The 20,667-nt window shown below is 39.2% G+C and overlaps 1 protein-coding gene across 1 annotated transcript in view; it reads left to right on the top strand.

Annotated features, from left to right (window-relative positions):
* OTUD7B (OTU domain containing 7B) overlaps positions 1-20,667 on the top strand; it is an 81,681-nt gene that overhangs the window by 46,892 nt on the left and 14,122 nt on the right. Inside the window, exons 2-6 of the mRNA XM_006861352.1 lie at positions 2,682-2,832; positions 15,820-16,008; positions 16,894-17,121; positions 18,523-18,624; positions 19,674-19,801. Of these exons, the coding sequence (XP_006861414.1) occupies positions 2,748-2,832; positions 15,820-16,008; positions 16,894-17,121; positions 18,523-18,624; positions 19,674-19,801 (732 nt within the window). The 5' untranslated portion in view covers positions 2,682-2,747. The remainder of the gene's footprint in view (positions 1-2,681; positions 2,833-15,819; positions 16,009-16,893; positions 17,122-18,522; positions 18,625-19,673; positions 19,802-20,667) is intronic.

The raw sequence follows: 20,667 nt of genomic DNA, 5'->3' as shown, positions 1-20,667 counted from the left end.
ATAGATAATGGCAGGGCTCTAAAATTTTTTTTTCCCAATTTTTTTTAGAACTGTGTTGACATGGGAGCTCTGTGATGCCATGATATTGATGGATCTCATTGGCCATTGTCTTGTCGGGAAATTGCCTACACAGTCAGGTGACTGTGAGATCAGCTCTCTTTTCGGCTGAGCACCTTTTTGATAGATTTTTGTTTGTTTTTTGTATGTTTCCCATGTCATAAAAGTGGTTTTGTTGTTCCTTTGCATACCTTTCACAGAGAAGATTGAAATTCATTTTGTACCTATACTCTTGGTTTTGGATTGTTCATGTGTTTTAAATTATTTGAACTGCTGTCATTTCCTACAACCTAAAGATTGACTGAAATAAGCCTGGAGAAGGAATTCTTGTCTGCATTAGGAAAGAGGAAAACAAGAAAATTTTTTTTAATCTGTGAATTCTGAAAGAATTTAATTTTTAAATATTAAATATAAGGAACTAATTTTTTTTTTAGCTTGAATTTTGAATTTGAGCTATTATAGGCCAAGATTCTTATGTATAGGTAGCATATTTCTGATAGTTATGATATTGAAATGTCAGTAAATTAACTGATAATATGAGGGGCTTCAAAAAGTTCATAGAAAAATTCCACTATCTTTTCATTCCATTTTCCACAAACTTTTTGAAGCCCTCATAGTATGTAGCCTGAAAGAGAATGTATGGATCATAGCTTATGGGGCTGTAATGAACTGAAAGTTTTCATTGTTTAAACCTGGAAAGACTCTTAAAAGTCATCTAATCCAAGTCTAGGTTATAGAAGCTACAACAGAAACCCTGTAAGTGTAAGTAATTTGACCAAGTCACCCAACTAGTTTGGCAATTCACAGGTATAGGTTAAAGTGGTATGATGGTAAAGTGGTAGTGGGAGTAGTGAGTGGCTTATGGTTAGTAGGAGTAATGACAGTATGGTTGATGACTCTTTAGAAAGAAGAGTTTCTAAAACTTAGAGATGGATTGGGATAAGGATGACCCTGAAAAATATAAGAATGATATGAAGTCCCTTAGAATTTCTGATTTGCTAAGTTAAACCTCATATTAATTGATTTGGTGGTTGCTGATGTGATGGTTGGTTCACTGAATTATTCAGTTGTCCAGTATAGATTGACTACATACTATGTTGTAGGGTGTTATGTTGTATTATGTTGTAGGGTGTTACGTTGGGGCTACAAACATGATTTCAGCATGCCCCTGCACTCAGGGATCTCTTGTACTAGAACAGTGCATGAGAGACTACTTTGTATTTTGCCATCTCTCAAATAAAACATCCAGTGTTTAGTAATCAAGCTAGTTACCTACTGGTTTTATAGACCACAGATCTTTACTGCTTATTTACCCAGCTATTTTAAGGAATGCAGAAAATTCGGAGAGTGGTGCTGTGGACTAATGCGCTGGACTGCAAGGTTGGTTTGAACCGCAAGATCAGTGGTTCAAGCTCACCAGCCACTCCTCGGAAACCCTACACAGGGTCGCTATGGGTCGGAACCAACTCAAAAGTACTTAACAACAACATCAACAAAGTGCATCCTGGATAGAAGTATGAGGAAAACATACTGGGAGTTACTCGTAGACTTTTGGTTGTTTAGGAAGAGCTGTTTCTGAGACATAATCATTATCTGTTGCTTTTGAGAATTTAACTTTTGATTTTCCCCAGAGGCAGGGGTTGGTGGGTGTGGTAGGATAGGTGTGTTCCTCGTGACTTTATGAACAAATCCTCTTCTACAGAGAACTGTAAATCTGTCTGAGGTGGCCAAATTGGGTTAGAAAGTGTTCTTGGTTGGGACTGTTAATCTCAGAGAAATGTGTATTGGTGCTGGAATGTCAAATCAGGGACATAGTTTTTGCCAAAATCCAGTCTGAAAGAAGATCTCTTTTTCAGGGGCACATATTTGACCGTCATTTGTCCTGGGTGGAGAAATAGGTACATTTGGGACTGGCATGTTTACTGGTGAAATGGTGGGCAAAGAATTACTTTTTTTGTTAAAAACCGTTGGAATCCCCTCTGCTTTGTGGATTTGCTTCTTGTTTTTATTTTGTGTAGTTCTGGATTATTAGCTCTCCGTTTACTCACTTCAGTTCCACTGCTAGTATCAAAATAGTTAACTGTAAAGTTATCCAGAGTATAATATTCATTCATTCAACAAATGTTTATTGAGGGCCTGCATGCCAAGTGATACATGTTGGGGATACATTAGTGAGTAAGACACACAAGGTCTTTTATCCTCAAGGAAGAGGCCAGACAGCAACTAATTAATTTCTGAGGATACCAAGTACTAGGAAGAAAGTAAACAAGTTACCATGTTAGTAATGCAGATCAGGAGTTCTTTAGACTGGCAGTCTCCCTTTTCCATTAGTTTGGGTAAGCAAGCTGACAGTGGAAATGTAATATTCTAGAAAGGTAGAGGAAAAGCATTATTTGTAGTGGTATTATGTTTTTACGGTTAGTGTGTTATAAATTAATGCTAATGAGTAATTAGGAACTTAAATGTTACTCTCCATAATAAATTTTGAACTGGTTTCATTTTAAATTTAGTTGAAATGAATGAGCTAGGATAGTTTCCCCATTTGGTTAGAGAGCTGCAGAAATTGGACTGTGATCATTCTGTTGCAGTGTAATTTGAGCCTATGTGTTTATTTCCTCCTCCAGGTGGAGGGCTGAATTTTGATCTATGTCCTACCTACATCCAGCTGCCTGCAACTACTTAATAATCACATGACCCTGGACATGGATGCTGTCCTGTCGGATTTTGTCCGTTCCACAGGAGCAGAGCCAGGGCTGGCCCGTGATCTCCTGGAAGGTAAGGGGTCATTGGGGGAGACTAAAAAGAGAAGGTAAAATGTAATATTTATTGTTAGGATGATTGTTATGGAGCATTTAAGGTAATCAGCAATCCACATTGTGTCTGGCAGGCCTTACATCTCAGTTCTTTTTAATGTTCTTTGTGTATGACCCACCATAATTTTAACATTCAAAATCTTTTTTTTTTTTCTTTTCACTTTGAACTTACTGGAGTAGCGTTTTCTACTGTTAGTTAATGTGCAGGGTATTTAAGTGAAACTTTACATTCATCTACTAAAAGCATGATTCTAGATCTACAAGACTTCCTTTCTGTAAACCTAAAGGCATGAAGTGACTGGCTTACAAACTTTCATGAAGGTGTTTAGGGTTAGAACTAGACAGGTAAGATAGAATTCCCACTGAGTAGTTTTCCTCTAGTCCAGATGGGTCTGGTGATGATGGGGATAGGATTTTATGATTCAATTGTGAGCAATTGTTATCAGGACCTATGGCAATTCTCACAACTGTAAATGTAGAAGAGGTGTAACTAAAAGTGGGGAGCAGTTAATTGGTCAATTCTGGAACAGAGGACCCTAGGACCATCAAGAGGGAAGAGCATGAGAGGAACGACATATTCTAACCAGAATAGCAGCAACAACAGAGATGATGACATAGAGAGAGAGCGAGCAGCAGAGGACTATAGACCCATGGACTGAGAAAGGCATTGTGCCTGCAGAGGCTGGCTTGTGAAATGTGTCCTTTGGACATTTAAATGAATATATATTTTCAATGTGGTATGTGTACATCAAAAATAAGAGTGGGGGCATAATAGAGGTAAATATTCTGAGCTAATGGTGCATGGAGGGGATTGTAAGCATTGCAATGATTTGTTGAATGTAAAACTGATGATCTGCCCTGTAAACCTTCACTCAATTCACAATAAAAGCTTTTTTAAACAAACAAACTTAACAGCCACTGAGTTGATTCCAATTCATAGGGACCCTGTAGGGTAGAGTAGAAATGCTCCATAGAGTTTCTGAGGCTGTAAATCTTTACGAAAGCAGACTGTCTGATCTTACTCTCATGCAGTGGCTGGTAGGTTCAAACCACTGACCCATCGGTTAGCAGCCAAATGCTTAACCTATTGTGCCAGTAGGGCTTCTAGGTGACTTTTGGATTTTCATATTTGGTAGTACCCATGGTTTTGTTTCTTTCCTGACTGAGTTTGCATAGGTAATTGTATGGTGAATTATTAATGTTTTTATTTTGTGTCTTGTTTTTACTTGAATCATATATTCAAGTAAAATATGTGACTGTTTTAGATTTTATGGTCCTGGAGGGTCCCAGTCATGACCATATAATCCTTTTTTCACAGACATTTTTTGATGAAGAAAATATATAATGACACATACAGGCAAGTTTACTGGGAAAACAAGTTTTTAGCATATGCAGGTGATTTTTTTAGAATGCTGGCCCTAAACCAAGTGTGACAGTTTGGCATTTGCTTAGTTACCTGTAAGAATTTCATGAGTTTGGAAACGGATCAAAATGTTAAATTCCTGCCCATTAATTCAGTATAACCTTATCCATAACTTGCATTTTCAGTTTCATCTTATAATACATTTCCCCATACTTCATCCAATTCCAAATTGTTATCGTATCCTGGTCATTTTAGGCTGTTTCCTAAGACTGCAGTATCCATGTCCAAATCATCCTTCTCCAAGATTGCAATTCAAATGCTTGTTCCATAAAGCAACCCTTAACTATTTCTCATTCCCCTTATACATGTGTTGAACACATAATAGGTGTAAGGTACTCAACATATGTAATTTAATTCTGACACCATAACTTAATTCTCACACCAACCTGGAATACAGGTTTAATTATTCCAATATTACTAAAAAGAAAAAACAATAACAACAACAACAAAAAAAAAACCTGAGCTGCAGAGAAGTTAAGTAGGATTTGAACCTAGGCAATCTGGTTTTAGTCTGATTTTGAATGAACAATTATGTCACAAATAATAGCTTGCATGCAAGCACATACACACTCATGTGTGCAACTGCCCAATTATAAATGATTCTAAGTGCTGTGAAGGAAAAGTTGAGGGTGCTAAGAGAGTTTAAGAGAAAAAACTGATTTAGACTTAATATACAGGAAGCCTTTTTGAGGCAGTGACATCTGAGCTGAATCCTGAATGGTAAGTAAAAATAACAAGACAAAGAGATGTAGGAAAGAGTGCCTATGCAGAAGAAAGCTTACACAAGTGTCCTAAGGTGAAAAACTTGAAACTTGCTCTCCAGCATAGAGATACTAAAGCAAATGGAAAAAATGAGAAGGTAAAGAACTGAACAGAAAATTTCAAAGGGCAGCTCTAGAAGACAAAGTCAAATAGTATAATGAAATGTGCCAAAAAAAAAAGTGCAAAGACCTGCCATCGGAAAACCAAAAGGGAAGAACACCTCAGCATTTCTCAAGCTAAAAGAACTAAGGAAAAAAATTCAAGCCTCAACTTGTGATACTGAAGGATTCTTTAGGCAAAATATTGAATGATGCAGAAAGAATCAAAAGAAAATGGAAGGGCCTGGGGACACCTGAGCCCATGGACAAGGACATAGCCACGGAGGGCTAGAGCTGAGAGTGAAGCATCCAGCTGATATGAAGTGAGGGGAGACGCACAAGAATGCCCAGACTTGCAAATAGTACCCATTTGACCTAGCCTTGATGGCTTGATAATCAGAATTCAACTAGAGGAAGAGTTAAAAAAAAAAATTGTTGATAAAGGGAATGAATGTAAATTGCTAGGATTTTATGAACTTGACCTATATCTGTGGATGTAGTAGCTCAAAATACCAACTGAGAGGGAAGGAGTCTTCATATCAAGTATCAATGCTATCCCCTATGTATACAGTATAGATAGGTATGGGCAACTTAGATATTGGCTACCTAAAATAAGGGGCGATAAAAGCATGAAGTGACTGGCTTACAGGTTTTCAAGAGGGAGTTCCACTTGAGAGCTGTGCGGAAGAAGGTAGAATTCCTACTGAATAGTTTACATCTTGTCTAGACGGGTCTGGTGAAAAGAGATGGGGATAAGATTCTTATGATTCAATAGTAATTGTTACAGCTGTCACAACTGTAAAGGTAGACGTTTTATAACAAAAATGGAGCAGTTAATCTTACAATCCAGAAACAGAGGGCCCTAGGACCATCAAGGGAAAAGAGCATATGTGGAATGTGGTACCCTATCCAGAGAAGCAGCAACACCAAAGATGGAGGCAGAGAAGGGAGCAGCTGAGGACTCTGGCCTCATAGAAAGAGAGAAACTGGGTGCTGGTGGCCAGGAGGCAGACCTGCCCTTTGGTTGTTTAAATATATTCCCAAGTGTTTTTGTGTACACCCCCCCCACACACACACACACACTCCAAAAAAATATATGGGAATGGAAGCAAATACTGTTGAATGATAATGCACGGAGGAGATTGTAATCATTGCAATAAAATGATGGTGTAAAGCTGATGTTCTCCCACGTAAACTATCACTCGGTTTACATTAAAAATTTAAAAAGAAAGGAATACAGAGTTGTATCAAAAAGAAATGGTTGATGCTTACCCATTTCAAGAGGTAGCAGCATATGATCAAGAGTCAGTGGTACTGGAGAAAGAAGTCCAAGGTATGCTGAAGGCATTGGCAGATAACAAGGCCCCAGGAACTGGTGGAATACAAATTGAAATCTTTCAACAAACTGATGCAGTACTGAAGGTATTCACTCAACTATGCCAAGAAATATGGAAGACAGCTTCCTAGCCAACTCATGGGAAAGATCCTCATTTGTGCCCATTCCAAAGAGAAGTGACCTAATGGAATGTGAAAATCATCAAACGATATCATTAGTAGCACATGCAAATAAAATTTTGCTAAAGATAATTTACAAACAGCTGCTACTGTACATTGATAAGGAATTGCCAGAGGTTCAAGCCGGATTCAGATGAGGACATGGAATGAGGGATATCATTGCTGATGTCAGATAGATCTTGGATGAAAGCAGAGAATACCAGAAAGTTGTTTACCTGTACTTTATTGACTATGCAAAGGCTTTCAACTGTATGAATCACAACAAGCTATGGAAAACATTGCCGAGAATGAGTATTCCAGAACACTTAATTGTGCTCATGAGGAACCTGTAAATAGACCAAGAGGCAGTTGTTTGAACAGAACAAGGGGACACTGATTGGTTTAAAATCAGGAAAGATCTGCTCCAGGGTTGTATTCTTTCACCACCCTATTTGTTGCAGACCGTGTAAGACTAGTCAGAGGTTCGAGGCCCTCTAGGGCCGAGTGTAACAAATGAGGCCACTGGCAGTTAATGGCAAATTGCTTTCATATTAATATTCAGGTATATATATTAAATTAATACACTGGAGCCTTTGACAATCCACAGATAAATGTGGTATTTTCCTAAAGCCAAGACTAAAGGTTGCTTTTGTCTTTATCTCTCACCTTCCCCCAACTATGCTCAGGGGCTATAGATATGTTAATTGGGCCTGAGAATCCAAGTTGCTAGCCTGGGATTTGAACCAGCGAAGTATGATGTAAAGTTACCTGAATGTCTGGAAAAGTACTGATGTTAGCTGTACCTTGCCTAAGTCCCTCCCAGCTTGATGTGAAACTCCTCCCCTAAATAAAAGGAAGGCGCAGAACGAATCCAGGTGCATTACTACTGGCAAGGCATGCGCTTCAGCATGCAGGGTGCACAGTCCAGCCTTGCAACCGTACTTCCTGTTTAGCTAACATGTTCACTATGCAGGATATTACCGCCTTTGTGGCTGAGATGTTTGCAATGCAGGATCTGCCTGATACTAGTCCAGCATTCACTCTGGTTTCGGATTGTCTCTTTGTCTCTCTCTTTGTCTCCTTTCTGTCTTTCTGTGTATTCTTGATATATATGAGTCGCCGTCGGTATCCTCTCCTCGTGAACCGAACCCCTATGTCGAGGCGGGTCCCCGACACCTATTCACAATCTATATGCTGAGCTAATAATCTGAGAAGTTGTATTATATGAAAAAGAACATGGATGGCTTCAGGATTGGAAGAAGACACATTAACAATGTGTGATATATGCAGATGATACAACCTTGCTTGCTGAAAATGAAGAAGACTTAAAATATTTACTGATGAAGATCAAAGAGTACAGCCTTCAGTATGGGTTGCACCCCAGGATAAAGAAAACAAAAATCCTCACCACTGGAGGAATAAATAACATCATGATAAATGGAGAGAAGATTGAAGTTGTCAAAGACTTTATTTTGCTTGGATCTACCATCGACACTTATGGAAGCAGGGGCAAGAAATCAGATGACGTATTGCATTCGTCAAATCTGCTGCACAAGACCTATTTAAAGTGTTCAAGAGCGAAGATGACAGTTTAAGGAATGAAGTACACCTGACCCAAGCCATGGTATTTTCAGTTGACTGATATGTATGTCAGAGTTGGATAGTGAATAAGGAATACCATAGAAAAATTGATGTATTTGAGTTATGGTGTTGAAGAAGAATATTAAAAGTACCATGTACTGCTAGAAGAACAAATAAATATGTGTTGTAAGAAATAAAACCAGAATGCTCCTTGGAAGCCAGGATGGTGAGACTTCATTTCCCATAGTTTGGACATGTCAAGAGGGACCAGCCCTGTGCTAGGTAAAGTGGAAGGTCCACAAAAAAGAGGGATACTCCCAATGAGCTGGATTGGCACAGTGGCAGCAGCAATGGACTCCAGCTTAGTGATTGTGAGGATGGTTTAGGACTGGATAGTGTTTCATTCTTTTGAGGTCACTAAGAGTCAGAATTGACACAATGGCACCTAGCAACAACAACAACAACGGTAAGAGAGAGCTTAGCCCAGCCCATTGGGGGAAATTAACAGTAAGGATGAGGTAAGGAGAGTAGTGAATGGGTTGTAGAAAGCAGAATATGAGAGGTCTTTGTAGGGCATTTTGTTGTTGTGACATGCCATTGAGTCGATTTCAACTCATAGTGACCCTGTACAGCGTTTCCAAGGTTGAACTACCAACCTTGTGGTTCACAGTCCAGTGCTGATCCTACCACGCCACAAGGTGTTTAATTTTATTATGAGTTCAAAGCGAAGCAGGTAAAGGATCTTAATCAGGGGAGTGACATGTTTGGATTTGAGTTTTAAACAGTGTATTTGGTTGAAGAATGTCGAATGTATTGGAAGGTAGCCAGAGACTTGGCAAAATCAGTTAAGACTTGTGTTATAGTTCAGGTGAGAGATGATAGACAGTGACTTGGACTATGATGGTAGAGCAAGAAGTAGATGATTTAAAATATAATTAGAAATTGAATCAATAGGACCTGATTCTCATTCTGTGTCTTTCTCTCTCCTTTTTCTCTAAAAGTTAGCTCTGGTTGTAATATAAAGAACAGGTTAGTAATAGACCAGTTAGAACGTCACCTCTCAAAAGACTAAAGAGCCTGAATTGGGGCAATGACAATAAAAATGGACAAGGAGTAGATTAGAAAGGTGTTTCAGAGGTACAACCAACACTGATGATTGACTGGATGGTGAGACTGGTTGGGATCTGAGAGAATAGTGAAGAACTGAAAATGACTGACGTTTATGTCCTGAAAGGATTTTGGTGACTGGTTATGTAGGGGATATCGGAGGTGAAGAAACAGCAAGGGAAGGAAGATGATGGACATTCCTGATTTTTAGGAGAACTTGACTTTAAGGCTCTCTGCTCCCATAAAGATTTACAGCCTCAGAAACCCTATATAGGGTCACTGAATAGAACTGACTTGATGGAATACAATAAGAAACAAACAGGTGGGAATACAGAACCTATGCTTAGGACAGATGTTATTGATTGATTAATGATAGAGGTCCATTCATTCATCCAAGTATTTATTTAGTGCCAACTATATGCCAGGTCCTGGTGTAGCACTCTAAGATAACCACTTAGACTGCTAACTACAAGGTTGGTGGTTCAAATCCACCAACTGCTCCTCAGAAACTCTATAAAAGGTCACTGTGAGTTAGAACTGATTCAGTGGTACTTAACAACAACAGCATATGCCAGGTTAGGAGCCCTGGTGTCTCTCTTGAATAAACACTGGACTGCTAACTGAATGGTTGGCAGTTCAAAGCCACTCCATGGAAGAAAAATGAGACATTCTGCTCTTGTAAAGATTTATAACCTTGGAAATCCTATACCAGGTTGCCATGAGCTAGAATCAACTCAAAGGCAGTCAGTTTGGTTTTGGTATATGCCAGGTACTGTTCTAGATCTTAAACAAAACAAAACAAACAAAAAATCCCCGTCCTTACATTCTAATGGGGAAGATAGTCAAACATAACTAAGTAAATTCATAAAGTATATTTTAGGGTATTAAGCACTATGACAAACAGAAAGAGGAATGATGAGGTGTATGGTGATTGTTTGATTAGGTTAGACCACATTAAGAATGTGACAGTTGAGCAGATACCTGAAAGAGATGAGGAGTTGGCTTTGTAGCTGTGTAGAAGAAAAAAAAGACTTCCAGGCAGTGAGAATAGTCAGTTGAAAGGCCCTAGGTTGGGAGCAGTTTTATCATGTTCTAGGTCTGGAGTCACAAAGAACAAGGCACCAGGAATTGATGGAATAAAAATGGAAATCTTTCAAGAAAGTGAGATGGCACAGGAGGCACTCACTCATCTTATGCCAAGAAATTTGGAAGGCAACTATCTGGCCAACTGATTGGAAGAGATCCATATTTGTGCCCATTCCAAAGAGAGGCGACCCAGGAGAATGCGGAAATCATCAGAAAATATCTTTGATATCCCATGCGAGTAAAGTTTTGCTAAAGGTAATACAGAAATGGCCGCAAGCATACATTGACAGAATTTCCAGAGGTTTGAGCCGGATTCAGAAGAGGCCATGGAACGAGGGATATCATTGTTGATGTCCGATGGATCTTGGCTGAAAGCAGAGAATATCAGAAAGATTTTTACCTTTGCTTTATTGATTTATTGATTGTGTGGGTCATGACAAGCTATGTAAAGCATTGCAAAGTTGAGTATTCTGGAACACTTAATTGTGCTCATGAGGAATCTGTACCTGGGCCAAGAGGGAGTTGTTCGAACAGAACATAGGAACACTGAATAGTTTAAAATTAAGAAGGGTGTACGACAGGGTTGTATTCTTTGACCATACTTATTCAGCCTGTATGCTGAACAAATAATCCGAGAAGATGGCATAGAAAAACATGGCATCAGGATTGGAGGAAGACTCATTAACAACCTGCTATATGCAGATGATACATCCTTGCTAGCTGAAAGTGAAGAGGACTTAAAATATTTACTGATGAAGATCAAAGAGCACAGCCTTCGGTATGGGTTGCATCTCAATGTAAAGAAAGCAAAAATCCTCACCACTGGACCAATAAACAACATTCTTATCAATGGAGAAAAGAATGAAGTTGTCAAGGACTTCATTCTTCTTGGATCAATTATCAACACTCATGGAAGCAGTAGTCAAGACATCAAACGACGTATTGCATTAGGCAAATCTGTTGCACAAGACCTTTTTAAAGTGTTGAAAAGCAAAGATGTCAGCTTGAGGACTAAGGTGCACCTGACCCAAGAAATGGTATTTTCAGTAACCTCACATGCATGCAAAAGCTGGACAGTGAATAAGGAAGACCGTAGACAAATTGATGCTTTTGAGTTATGGTGTTGGAGGAGAATATTGAAAGTGCTATGGGCTGCCAAAAGAACCAACAGATCTGTGTTGGAAGAAGTGCAGCCAGAGTACTCCTTGGAGGCCAGGATTAGTCAAACTTTGTCTCTCATACTTCGGACATGTTGTCAGGAGGGACCAGTCGCTGGAGAAGGATATCATGTTTGGTAAGATGGAGGGTCAGAGAAAAAGAGGAAGACCCCCAGCGAGATGGATTGGCAAAGTGGCACATCAGTGGGCTCAAGTGTGGCAACAATTGTGAGCTTGGCCCAGGATCAGGCGGTATTTCATTCTGTTGTGCATAGGGTCGCTATGAGTCAGTACTGACTCATGGCACCTAACAACAGCAACAAGGTCTGGAGTCTTGAGGTTAATTGTTCAAACTCACCAGCCGCTCATCGGAAACCCTATACAGGATCGCTATGAGTCAGAACCGACTTGATGGTACTTAACAAAAACAACAACAGGACCATCAAGGAGGCCCATATGACTGGAGCAGAGTGAGCAAAGAAAGTTGGAACAAATGGTAAATATAATGGTTCGGAAGTAAAGTCATCAGACTTAGAATGGAGCATTATGGTAATAAGAAATACAACAGTAATCACACACAAGGGGGCTTCAGAAAGTTTGTGGGAAAATGGAATTGAAAGATACGTTAGGATTCCTGCATACCAAGCACAATTCTAAGTATGTTCTACTCATTTAATCTTTGTAATTGTCCTATGAGGTACTATTATTATCTTCATTTTCACAGATGAGGAAATTGAGACAGAGTAAAGGCTTGAAAAGTAGGTAGAGGCTAGGTCATAGAAAGACTTTTATATCAGACAAAGGGGACTAAGCTTTATTAAATAGGTAGTCCTGGTAAGGCCTGTAGGATAAGCAATGGACTGTTAACCACAAGGTCAGTGGTTCAAACCCACCAGTTGCTCCTTGGAAACCCTATGCAAGGTCACTATGAATTGGAACTGACTCGACCACACTCAACAACAAGTAACAACAAAAAATAAGCCTTTAAATATTTTGATCCTGGAACTAAAATTTTCAGAACTAATCTTAAGAGATTCTTTAAAGTGGATCCAAAGATGGGACACTAGGTGATTGGGATTAGATTAAAGTGATGACAGTTTAGATGTTTATTGAACAATACAGATTTATTGATTTGACTGGAGAAAGCAACTGGTAAATCTATATGCCAAAGTCATCGTTTAGGATATTTTCTTTTGTATGATTGGTTATGTGCCATGGAGTCAGTTCCGACTCATAGTGACCCTATATAATGTTTCTAAGGCTGTAAATCTTTATGGGAGCAGAAAGCCTCATATTTCTCCTGTGGAACAGCTGGTAGTTTCAAACTGCTGACCTTGAGGTTAGCAGACCAACTCGTAATCACTGTGCTACCAGAGCTCCTTTCTTTAGTAGAGTAAAACCCAAATCTGACTCACAGCAACCCTATAGGACAAAGTAGAACTATTTCATAGAGTTTCCAAGGTTGTAAATTTTTACAGAAGCAGACTGCCTTATCTTTCTCCTGAAGAGTGGCTGGTAGGTTTGAACCCTGCCAACCTTTTAGTTTGCAGCCCAATTCTTAATCTACTCTGCCAGTAGACTCCTTATTTCAGTAGGTTGTGGGTCATGGGGTTGGTGCTGACTCATAGACACCTTGTATAGGGTTTCTGAGGCTGTAAATCTTTACAGGAGCAGAAAGTCTTTCTCCTGCAGAGTGGCTGGTAGATTTGAACTGTTGCCTTGCAGTTAGCAGCCCAACTCATAACCTAGTTCTCAACCTACTATATTACCAGGGTTCCTTATTTCAGTAGCATGATTGTTAAGTGCCATCAAGTCCGTTCTGACTCCTAGTGACTCTATATAGGGTTTCCATGGAATTACTGGTAGATTTGAACTACCAACCTTGTGATTAGCAGTCCAGTGCTTATCCTAAAGCATAACAGTAGGGTATTGTTTGTTAGGTGCTGTTGAGTCAGTTCCAATTCATAGTGACCCTGTATAGAGTTTCCAAGGAGCAACTGTTGCATTTGAATCGCCAACCTTGCAGTTCAAGCTGACCTTGTGGTCCAGTATATTATTCCATAGCTCCACACCAGGACTCTCCTTCAGTGGAAGGGGGATGGGGTGGTGGTGCCATGGAGTCAGCTCCGACTCATAGGGACCCTGCATAGGACTCCATTAGGGTAGTGTGCTGTGGAGTCAGTTCCAACTCCTAGCAACCCTGCACAGTGTTTCCAAGGTTGTATTTTTCTCCCATGGAATAACTGGTAGTTTCTAACTGCTAACCTTGAGGTTAGCAGCCCAACTTGTAACAACTATGCTACCAGAGCTCCTTTCAGTAGTGTAGTGATTGTTAAGTATTGTAAGTCTTTTGTTAATTATTAGTGTTTTGTTAACTAGTAAACTTGTGAGTTAACTATTGTAAACCTTAGGAGTCCTGGTATGGTACTGTGGGATAATGCACTAGACTGCAAGAACAGTTTGAATCACAAGATCGGCAGTCCAAATTTACCAACTGCTCCTTGGAAACCCTATACAGGGTCACTATGAGTTGGAAATGACTCGATGCCACTTAACAACAACACAGTACCCTTTGATAATCTAATGATAGCTATCAACCTTTCCCTAGGAAAATTCTTATACCACGTAGCTTTGTATACAGTTGCAAGTGGTTTAGGATACCCTGAAGCCCATCCAGGCTAAGGACCTCTCTGGATCTGAGGTAGGAAACCTGGGTTTGAATCCTGTTAGGCCCTGAAGAAAACTAGCTAGGCTTCCTTTCCTTCATCTGTAATAAAGAGGTTTTATTTTTTTATTATTATTTTATGTCACTTACTAAGTGATACTAAGAAATGTACTTAGCCTTCCAAATGTCAGTTGTTGTTGGTTGCCATTATATCTGTTCTGACTCATAGCAGCCCCATGTGTGAGGAGTACAACTGCACGAGATTTTAGATTGTTGTGTTGTTGTTAAGTGCCGTCGAGTCGGTTTCGACCCATAGCGACCCTGAACAGGGTTTCCGAGGCTATAATAGTAGATTTTAAAGGACCTTTTCAGTTCTGATATTATACGACAGTTTGTTTGTTTTTTTAATTTGAGTATTGGCTTCAGTTGTGTTTTCTAATAAGTAGTATGCCTGAATTTGACAAATATTTTTAAATAAGTTAGTATTTTCAAATAATGGCAAATGAAATCATGACAAAGATTAAGGTATCAAAATGTTTAAATTTTAGTTCACGAAATTATATTTAACTGTTTTAAGAATTTGACAATCATTCTTTCTTGTTTTAGTCAGGGGTTTTATTCAGTAGTTATTCTAGTGTGGCGCTGTAGGATCAGCACTGAACTGCAAACCACAAGGTCGGCAGTTCAATCCCACCAGCTGCTCTTCGGAAACCAGGGCCACTATGGGTCCAAATCAACTTGATGACACTTAATAACAACAATTACAACATTATACAAGGAGGGCCTCAAAAAATTCATGGAAAAATGGAATCGAAAGATAATGGAATTTTTCCACATACTTTTAAAGCTGTTTCATATATCAAGACTTTTTCTACTGCTGTCTGTTCAGTTAAGTGACCGGAACTTAAAGTTTGTTTTTTTATTTGTAGACTGTTTTCCTCATACTAGTTTTTTCCCTTAAATACTGTGATTGATTCTATCACCCAGATATTTGCTGCTTTTAGCCCTGAAGGATTTTGAAGGGACACCTTGTGATATTAAAAGCAAAGTATATTTAATTCTGTAGAGCAAAACAGTTGGTCACTCTTAGCTATTACATCTGAATTGTTTTAATGACGACTGGCTCTGTGTAATCTTTATCTGAATTAATTGCCAATTTAAATAATACCACTTGGGAATCTAAAGTACCAAATGAGCCCATAGCACAAGAAATGCTTGTTTATGTATGACATTTCCTTTATTCAATCAAATTGCTAAATATTTATTGAGTATCTTTTATATAATAGACAGTGTTCTAAGAGCCAAGGACATACAGATGTCCAAGAAAGATAAAGTTTCTAACCTCATGATATTTACGTAGGAGATAGACAACAAGTAAATCAATGAGTAATAGTTCAGATTGAAATGCTATGAAGAAAATTGAAGCAGAATAAGAGAAATGAGAGTGTTTTAAGTGTACATGAGTATGTGCTTGCTGTTTTTTATAGAATGGTTTAGAGTAAGCTTTATGTTGCTTTCCCTGATTTCTCGGTACTTTGCATTATACAACTCATGTTTTTCTTTCTCTCTTGACCAGGAAAGAATTGGGATGTGAGTGCAGCACTCAGTGATTTTGAACAGCTACGTCAAGTCCATGCTGGGAACCTACCCCTACCCTTTAGTGAGGGGAGTGGTGGCCCCAAGACTCCTGAAAAGGGGTTTTCGGACAGAGAGTCTACTCGTCTTACCCGGCCCCCCCTACAGCGGCAGGATGACATCGTTCAAGGTACTGGCTAACTGAGGGACATTTCTGAATATGGAGTAATAGAATAAAAAGGAATGGGACTGCTAAATGCAGTCAGAAAGACTAGTGGCCCTGTGAAGATGAGTCCATTCCTCCTCTCTCTCCTCCCAGCTGAATTGATGAAAGGTGGCCTCACTGACTCTCTTCATTTTGAAGAAGGCCTTAATGAAGGAAGAAACAGAGGAAGGAGAATAGCAACCAGTTTGTTGAGATAGGGGACACTTAAAGATAGAATTGAAAGGGTCATTACCAATTTATCTCTTTGAGGATAATTTAATAATATTTTTCCTATCAAAAATTTAAAATGTACATATACTCTTTGATTCAGTCATTTCATTTTTAGCAATTTATGACTTAAATAACGTTAAGTCAGCGTCTACATGTGTAGTCCCCAATTTATGGGCATCAAGTAAAGTCATAGTAATAATAATAATGTAAATAGATGTTTTGATGGTAGTTAAGAAAACTTTAGATGTGTAAGATTTGTCATTAATAGTGGAAATGCTTTCCTACATTCCTCAAGACTCTGAACATTTTCAAAAAGATAGATGGATTAAATATAGCCAGGTAAAGCCATATTTCCCATATTCTAACATGTTAGGAAGTAGAAGAAGACTAAGTCATAGCAGAGGCAGGTCAGCCAAATTTGAAACAAAGGTAGAAAGAGGAATGTATAGTATTTGGTGCTCATATAAAGTACCTGCGTGTTTTTGCCTTGAGAAAGGAAGGTTGTGAAATTCAGTAGCCAATTAGACTTTTGTTGTTTTCTGAGTGGAAACCCTGTGGAGAGGTAACAATCACCACATCAGTGGAGGGTTCTCTGCTTGGGCTGTGTGTGTTCTAAGGTGACTCCATTTCTCATTGCAGAAAAACGCCTGTCTAGGGGCATCTCCCACGCCAGCTCCAGCATTGTTTCCCTGGCCCGGTCCCATGTCTCCTCCAATGGTGGGGGTGGGGGGAGCAATGAGCACCCCCTGGAAATGCCCATCTGTGCCTTCCAGCTCCCAGATCTCACTGTGTATAATGAAGACTTCCGCAGCTTCATCGAGAGAGACCTCATTGAACAGTCTATGCTGGTTGCCTTGGAACAGGCAGGTCAGTGAGTGCTGCTTCTCCTGTCTTCCCTGTACTCTCTATTCCTAGGTATCACAGAGACAGAATATTGAAGGGGTTGAGCCTGATCCTTAGCTTCTAGTCTAACTGTGTGGTCTGACTAGTCACAGTCAGGAGTCAATCAAATAAGTAGATACTGAGCTAGGCATTAAAGAAAGGACATAAGTTAGACACTTTATCTAAAGAAGGAGAAACCAGATATACATATGAAATGCCTAGCATTAATAAAAATAAACACATGAAAAATTACAAACTGTTTGCAATTGGCTCTGGAATACCCTATGAACAGAAAGGATCAGTGTTGTGGATGAGGCACAGAAGTCATGTACATTTATATGAACATTTGACAGAGAGTTATTTACCTTTATAATCATGTTTGTCTTAAATTAATTTTTAAAGGAGTTTTTATGATGAGGAGAGGGGTATCTTAGAGTTATGGGAAAGCTAGTCAGGTATTCAAAAACTTCCAGAGGAGAGCACCTGGGAGTTGAAGGTTGTATGGAACATGGAAGGAAAGCTTTCATTTTTCATTTTGTACCCTTCTATACTTTGGGGACTTAAAAAAAAAATCTACATTTATTTCTAATTTTTTTTTTTAAGTTACCTAATGAGATTTTAGGCCAGGTTTTCTTTGTGTACATTTTTGTTAAAGAAAGCTAAGGTTATTTTTTTAACATTATTCATAAAATATTTTCTTCATGTAAATAATGGATTGGCAATTACGGGATGACTACAAAGAATTGAGATTTCTTTTTTGAGTATTTATATGCTGTGTCCTATTACTCGTGTCTTTAAAGTCATACTGATGTGCTGACTGTCATATATGCAGTTGATAGCCCCAGGTTATTTTTAATACATGCTTTAAGTTGTTTTTCTGTTACTAATAATGAATTTACTAGTCTTCTGACCAGAATGAAGGATATAGAGCCAAACCAAGTAGTCCACACAGGCTTTGAACTTATGACCTTAATCTCATCATGTAACCCAGGGTTTCTCAAACTTCAGTACTGTTGGCATTTTGGGCTGAATAATTCTTTGTGTAGAAGCTGTCTTGTGCATTATATTATGTTTAGCCGCATTCCTAGCATGTAACCATTGGATGCCAGTAGCACCTCTCCTCCACCCCCTGCATTGTGACAAATGAGCTTATTAACTCATTTTGCCTTGAGAAAGGAAGGTTGTGAAATTCAGTACTCATCATACTCACTGGTTTCTAACTGACTAGGTGTGAAGAATGTACAGAGTAATTGAGAACTCAGACAGTGGATGAATGGGTATATTCTAGGTAGACTTCCTGGAGGAGACAATTTTGAAGTGATTTAGAAATAGAGATATGTAGACCATCTATTCCTTTCCTATTCCTCTACTGTCATATATCTGCAGGGCGTTTGAACTGGTGGGTGAGTGTGGACCCCACCTGTCAGAGGCTGCTTCCTTTGGCAACTACTGGAGATGGAAACTGTCTTCTGCATGCAGCTTCCCTTGGTGAGTCCCAAAAACTGTCTTTCACTTTTTGTGGAACAGAAAGCCATAGAATCAGACATCCTTTGTGAAGTTTAATTACACCTTGACTGTAGGCAGAAGTAGAAAAAGCATATATACGAGGAGGTTTCAGAAAGTTCATGGAAAATGGAATTAAAAGATAGTGGAATTTTCCCTTGAGCTTTTTGAAGCCACCTCATGTACGTGTATGTGTGTGTGTGTGTGTGTGTGTTTTCTGTTCAGTATTTATTCCTTTGATGTGTAAAAAGATACATTTTCAGATATATTTATGAGTTTTGTTTACTTTAAATTATAAAACCTATTTACAAATCAATATATTATTTACCTCCCCTTTAAAAAGGTCCCCATGTTCTAACCATCCCTTAAGCTCTGATGATGTATGCCAGGCCAATTGTATCTGCTGCTATTTTGTATTTAAATTTTTCAGATTTATTTGCTGCCAGGAGTTTGAATGTGGTATATCCCCAACTCTCAAGTGCTCAGAGTCTCTGAACCGTGAGAGTAGTAATACCTTTTCTCTCTTAAGTACTTCTGTAAACTATTTGTTGTTGTTGCTAAGTGCCCTAGAGTCGATTCCGACCCATAACGACCCTGTGGAGCAGCTGGTGAGCTTGAACCACTCACTTTGCAGTTCAAACAACTTTGCTATCTGATGCATTAGCCGAGAGCACTCTGTAAATCAACTATAGCAGGGTTTTTTGTTTTTTGTTTTTAAATCTGGGCTTTATCTTATTTTCCTTCGTGCTAGGGTCTGTGTAAGGAGCTCTGGTAGCGTAGTGGTTACGAATGGGGCTGCGGGCCGCAAGGACAGCAGTTCGAAACTACCAGCTGTTCCGCGGGAGAAAGATGAGGCTTTCTGCTCCTATAAAGATTTACAGCCTTGGAAACCCTGTACAGGGTCGCTATGAGTCTGAACCGACTCCATGGCACAAAGCAAGAACAAGGGTCTGTGTATCACAGTTGATATGTGGGATTAAGTCACAGTAAGGTGTCTTTGCTCTCCTGGTCATCACCATGCTTTCTTGCCACAGGGATGTGGGGCTTCCATGATCGGGACTTGATGCTACGGAAAGCATTGTATGCACTGATGGAAAAGGGAGCAGAGAAGGAAGCATTGAAGCGGCGCTGGAGGTGGCAGCAAACCCAACAGAATAAAGAGGTGCCAGAGCTTAAGTGGAACTCATTGTTGCCCAAAGTTAAGAGTTACCGAGGAGAAATGCCCTAGTGTAGACCAGTAGGAAATGTTTTTAGGTGCTTATGTCAGCGTTACTCCCCTTGTAGTCTTGGAAATTGTAGAAAATAAAGGTAACATTAGTCCTCCTGTAAATGCCTTCTGCTATAGTCTTAAGAACTAGTATGGGGAAGATGAGACCTATAGAGGGAGGTATCTAACATTGTGCAGTAATGCATTACTCAGTAACCCTTTAATGATGTCATTTGCAAAAGAAAATTTGATGGTTCCATTGGATTTTTGTATTATCAATTTTTGCTTATAATAAGGTAGACCAGTTTCTAAGTACTTGTATTTTCAACCCTTAAATAGAAATATAAGTGCTTTAAATATTTTAAAGTATTTTTCAGTTTTCAGTTTAATTTTCAAGAAAAAAAACTTATTGGAACACAACCATCTACCTATGTGTGTTTATGTGTATGTAACTTTTCTACTATAATGTTATTGTTGTAGGTGCTTATGAGTCAGTACCGAACCATAACGACCTTATGCACAACAGAAACACTGCCCAGTCCTGGGCCAACCTCACTACTGTTGCCACGCTTGAGTCTATTGGTGCTGCCACTGGCCAATCTGTCTCGTTGGGTGACATCCTCTTTTTCTTTGATCCTACACCTTACCAAACATGATATCCTTCTTCAGCGACTGGTCACTTCTGACAATATGTCCAAAAGTATGAGAGATGAAGTTTGGCCATCTTGGCCTCTAAGGAGCACTCTGGCTGCACTTCTTTTGGCAGCCCATGGCACTTTCAATATTCTCCTCCAATACCATAACTCAAAAGCATTAATTCT

Source organism: Chrysochloris asiatica, unplaced genomic scaffold (assembly GCF_000296735.1).
Source record: "Chrysochloris asiatica unplaced genomic scaffold, ChrAsi1.0 scaffold00042, whole genome shotgun sequence".
In the NCBI taxonomy this organism is placed as follows: Eukaryota; Metazoa; Chordata; class Mammalia; order Afrosoricida; family Chrysochloridae; genus Chrysochloris; species Chrysochloris asiatica.
This window is presented reverse-complemented; position numbering and strand designations above follow the sequence as displayed.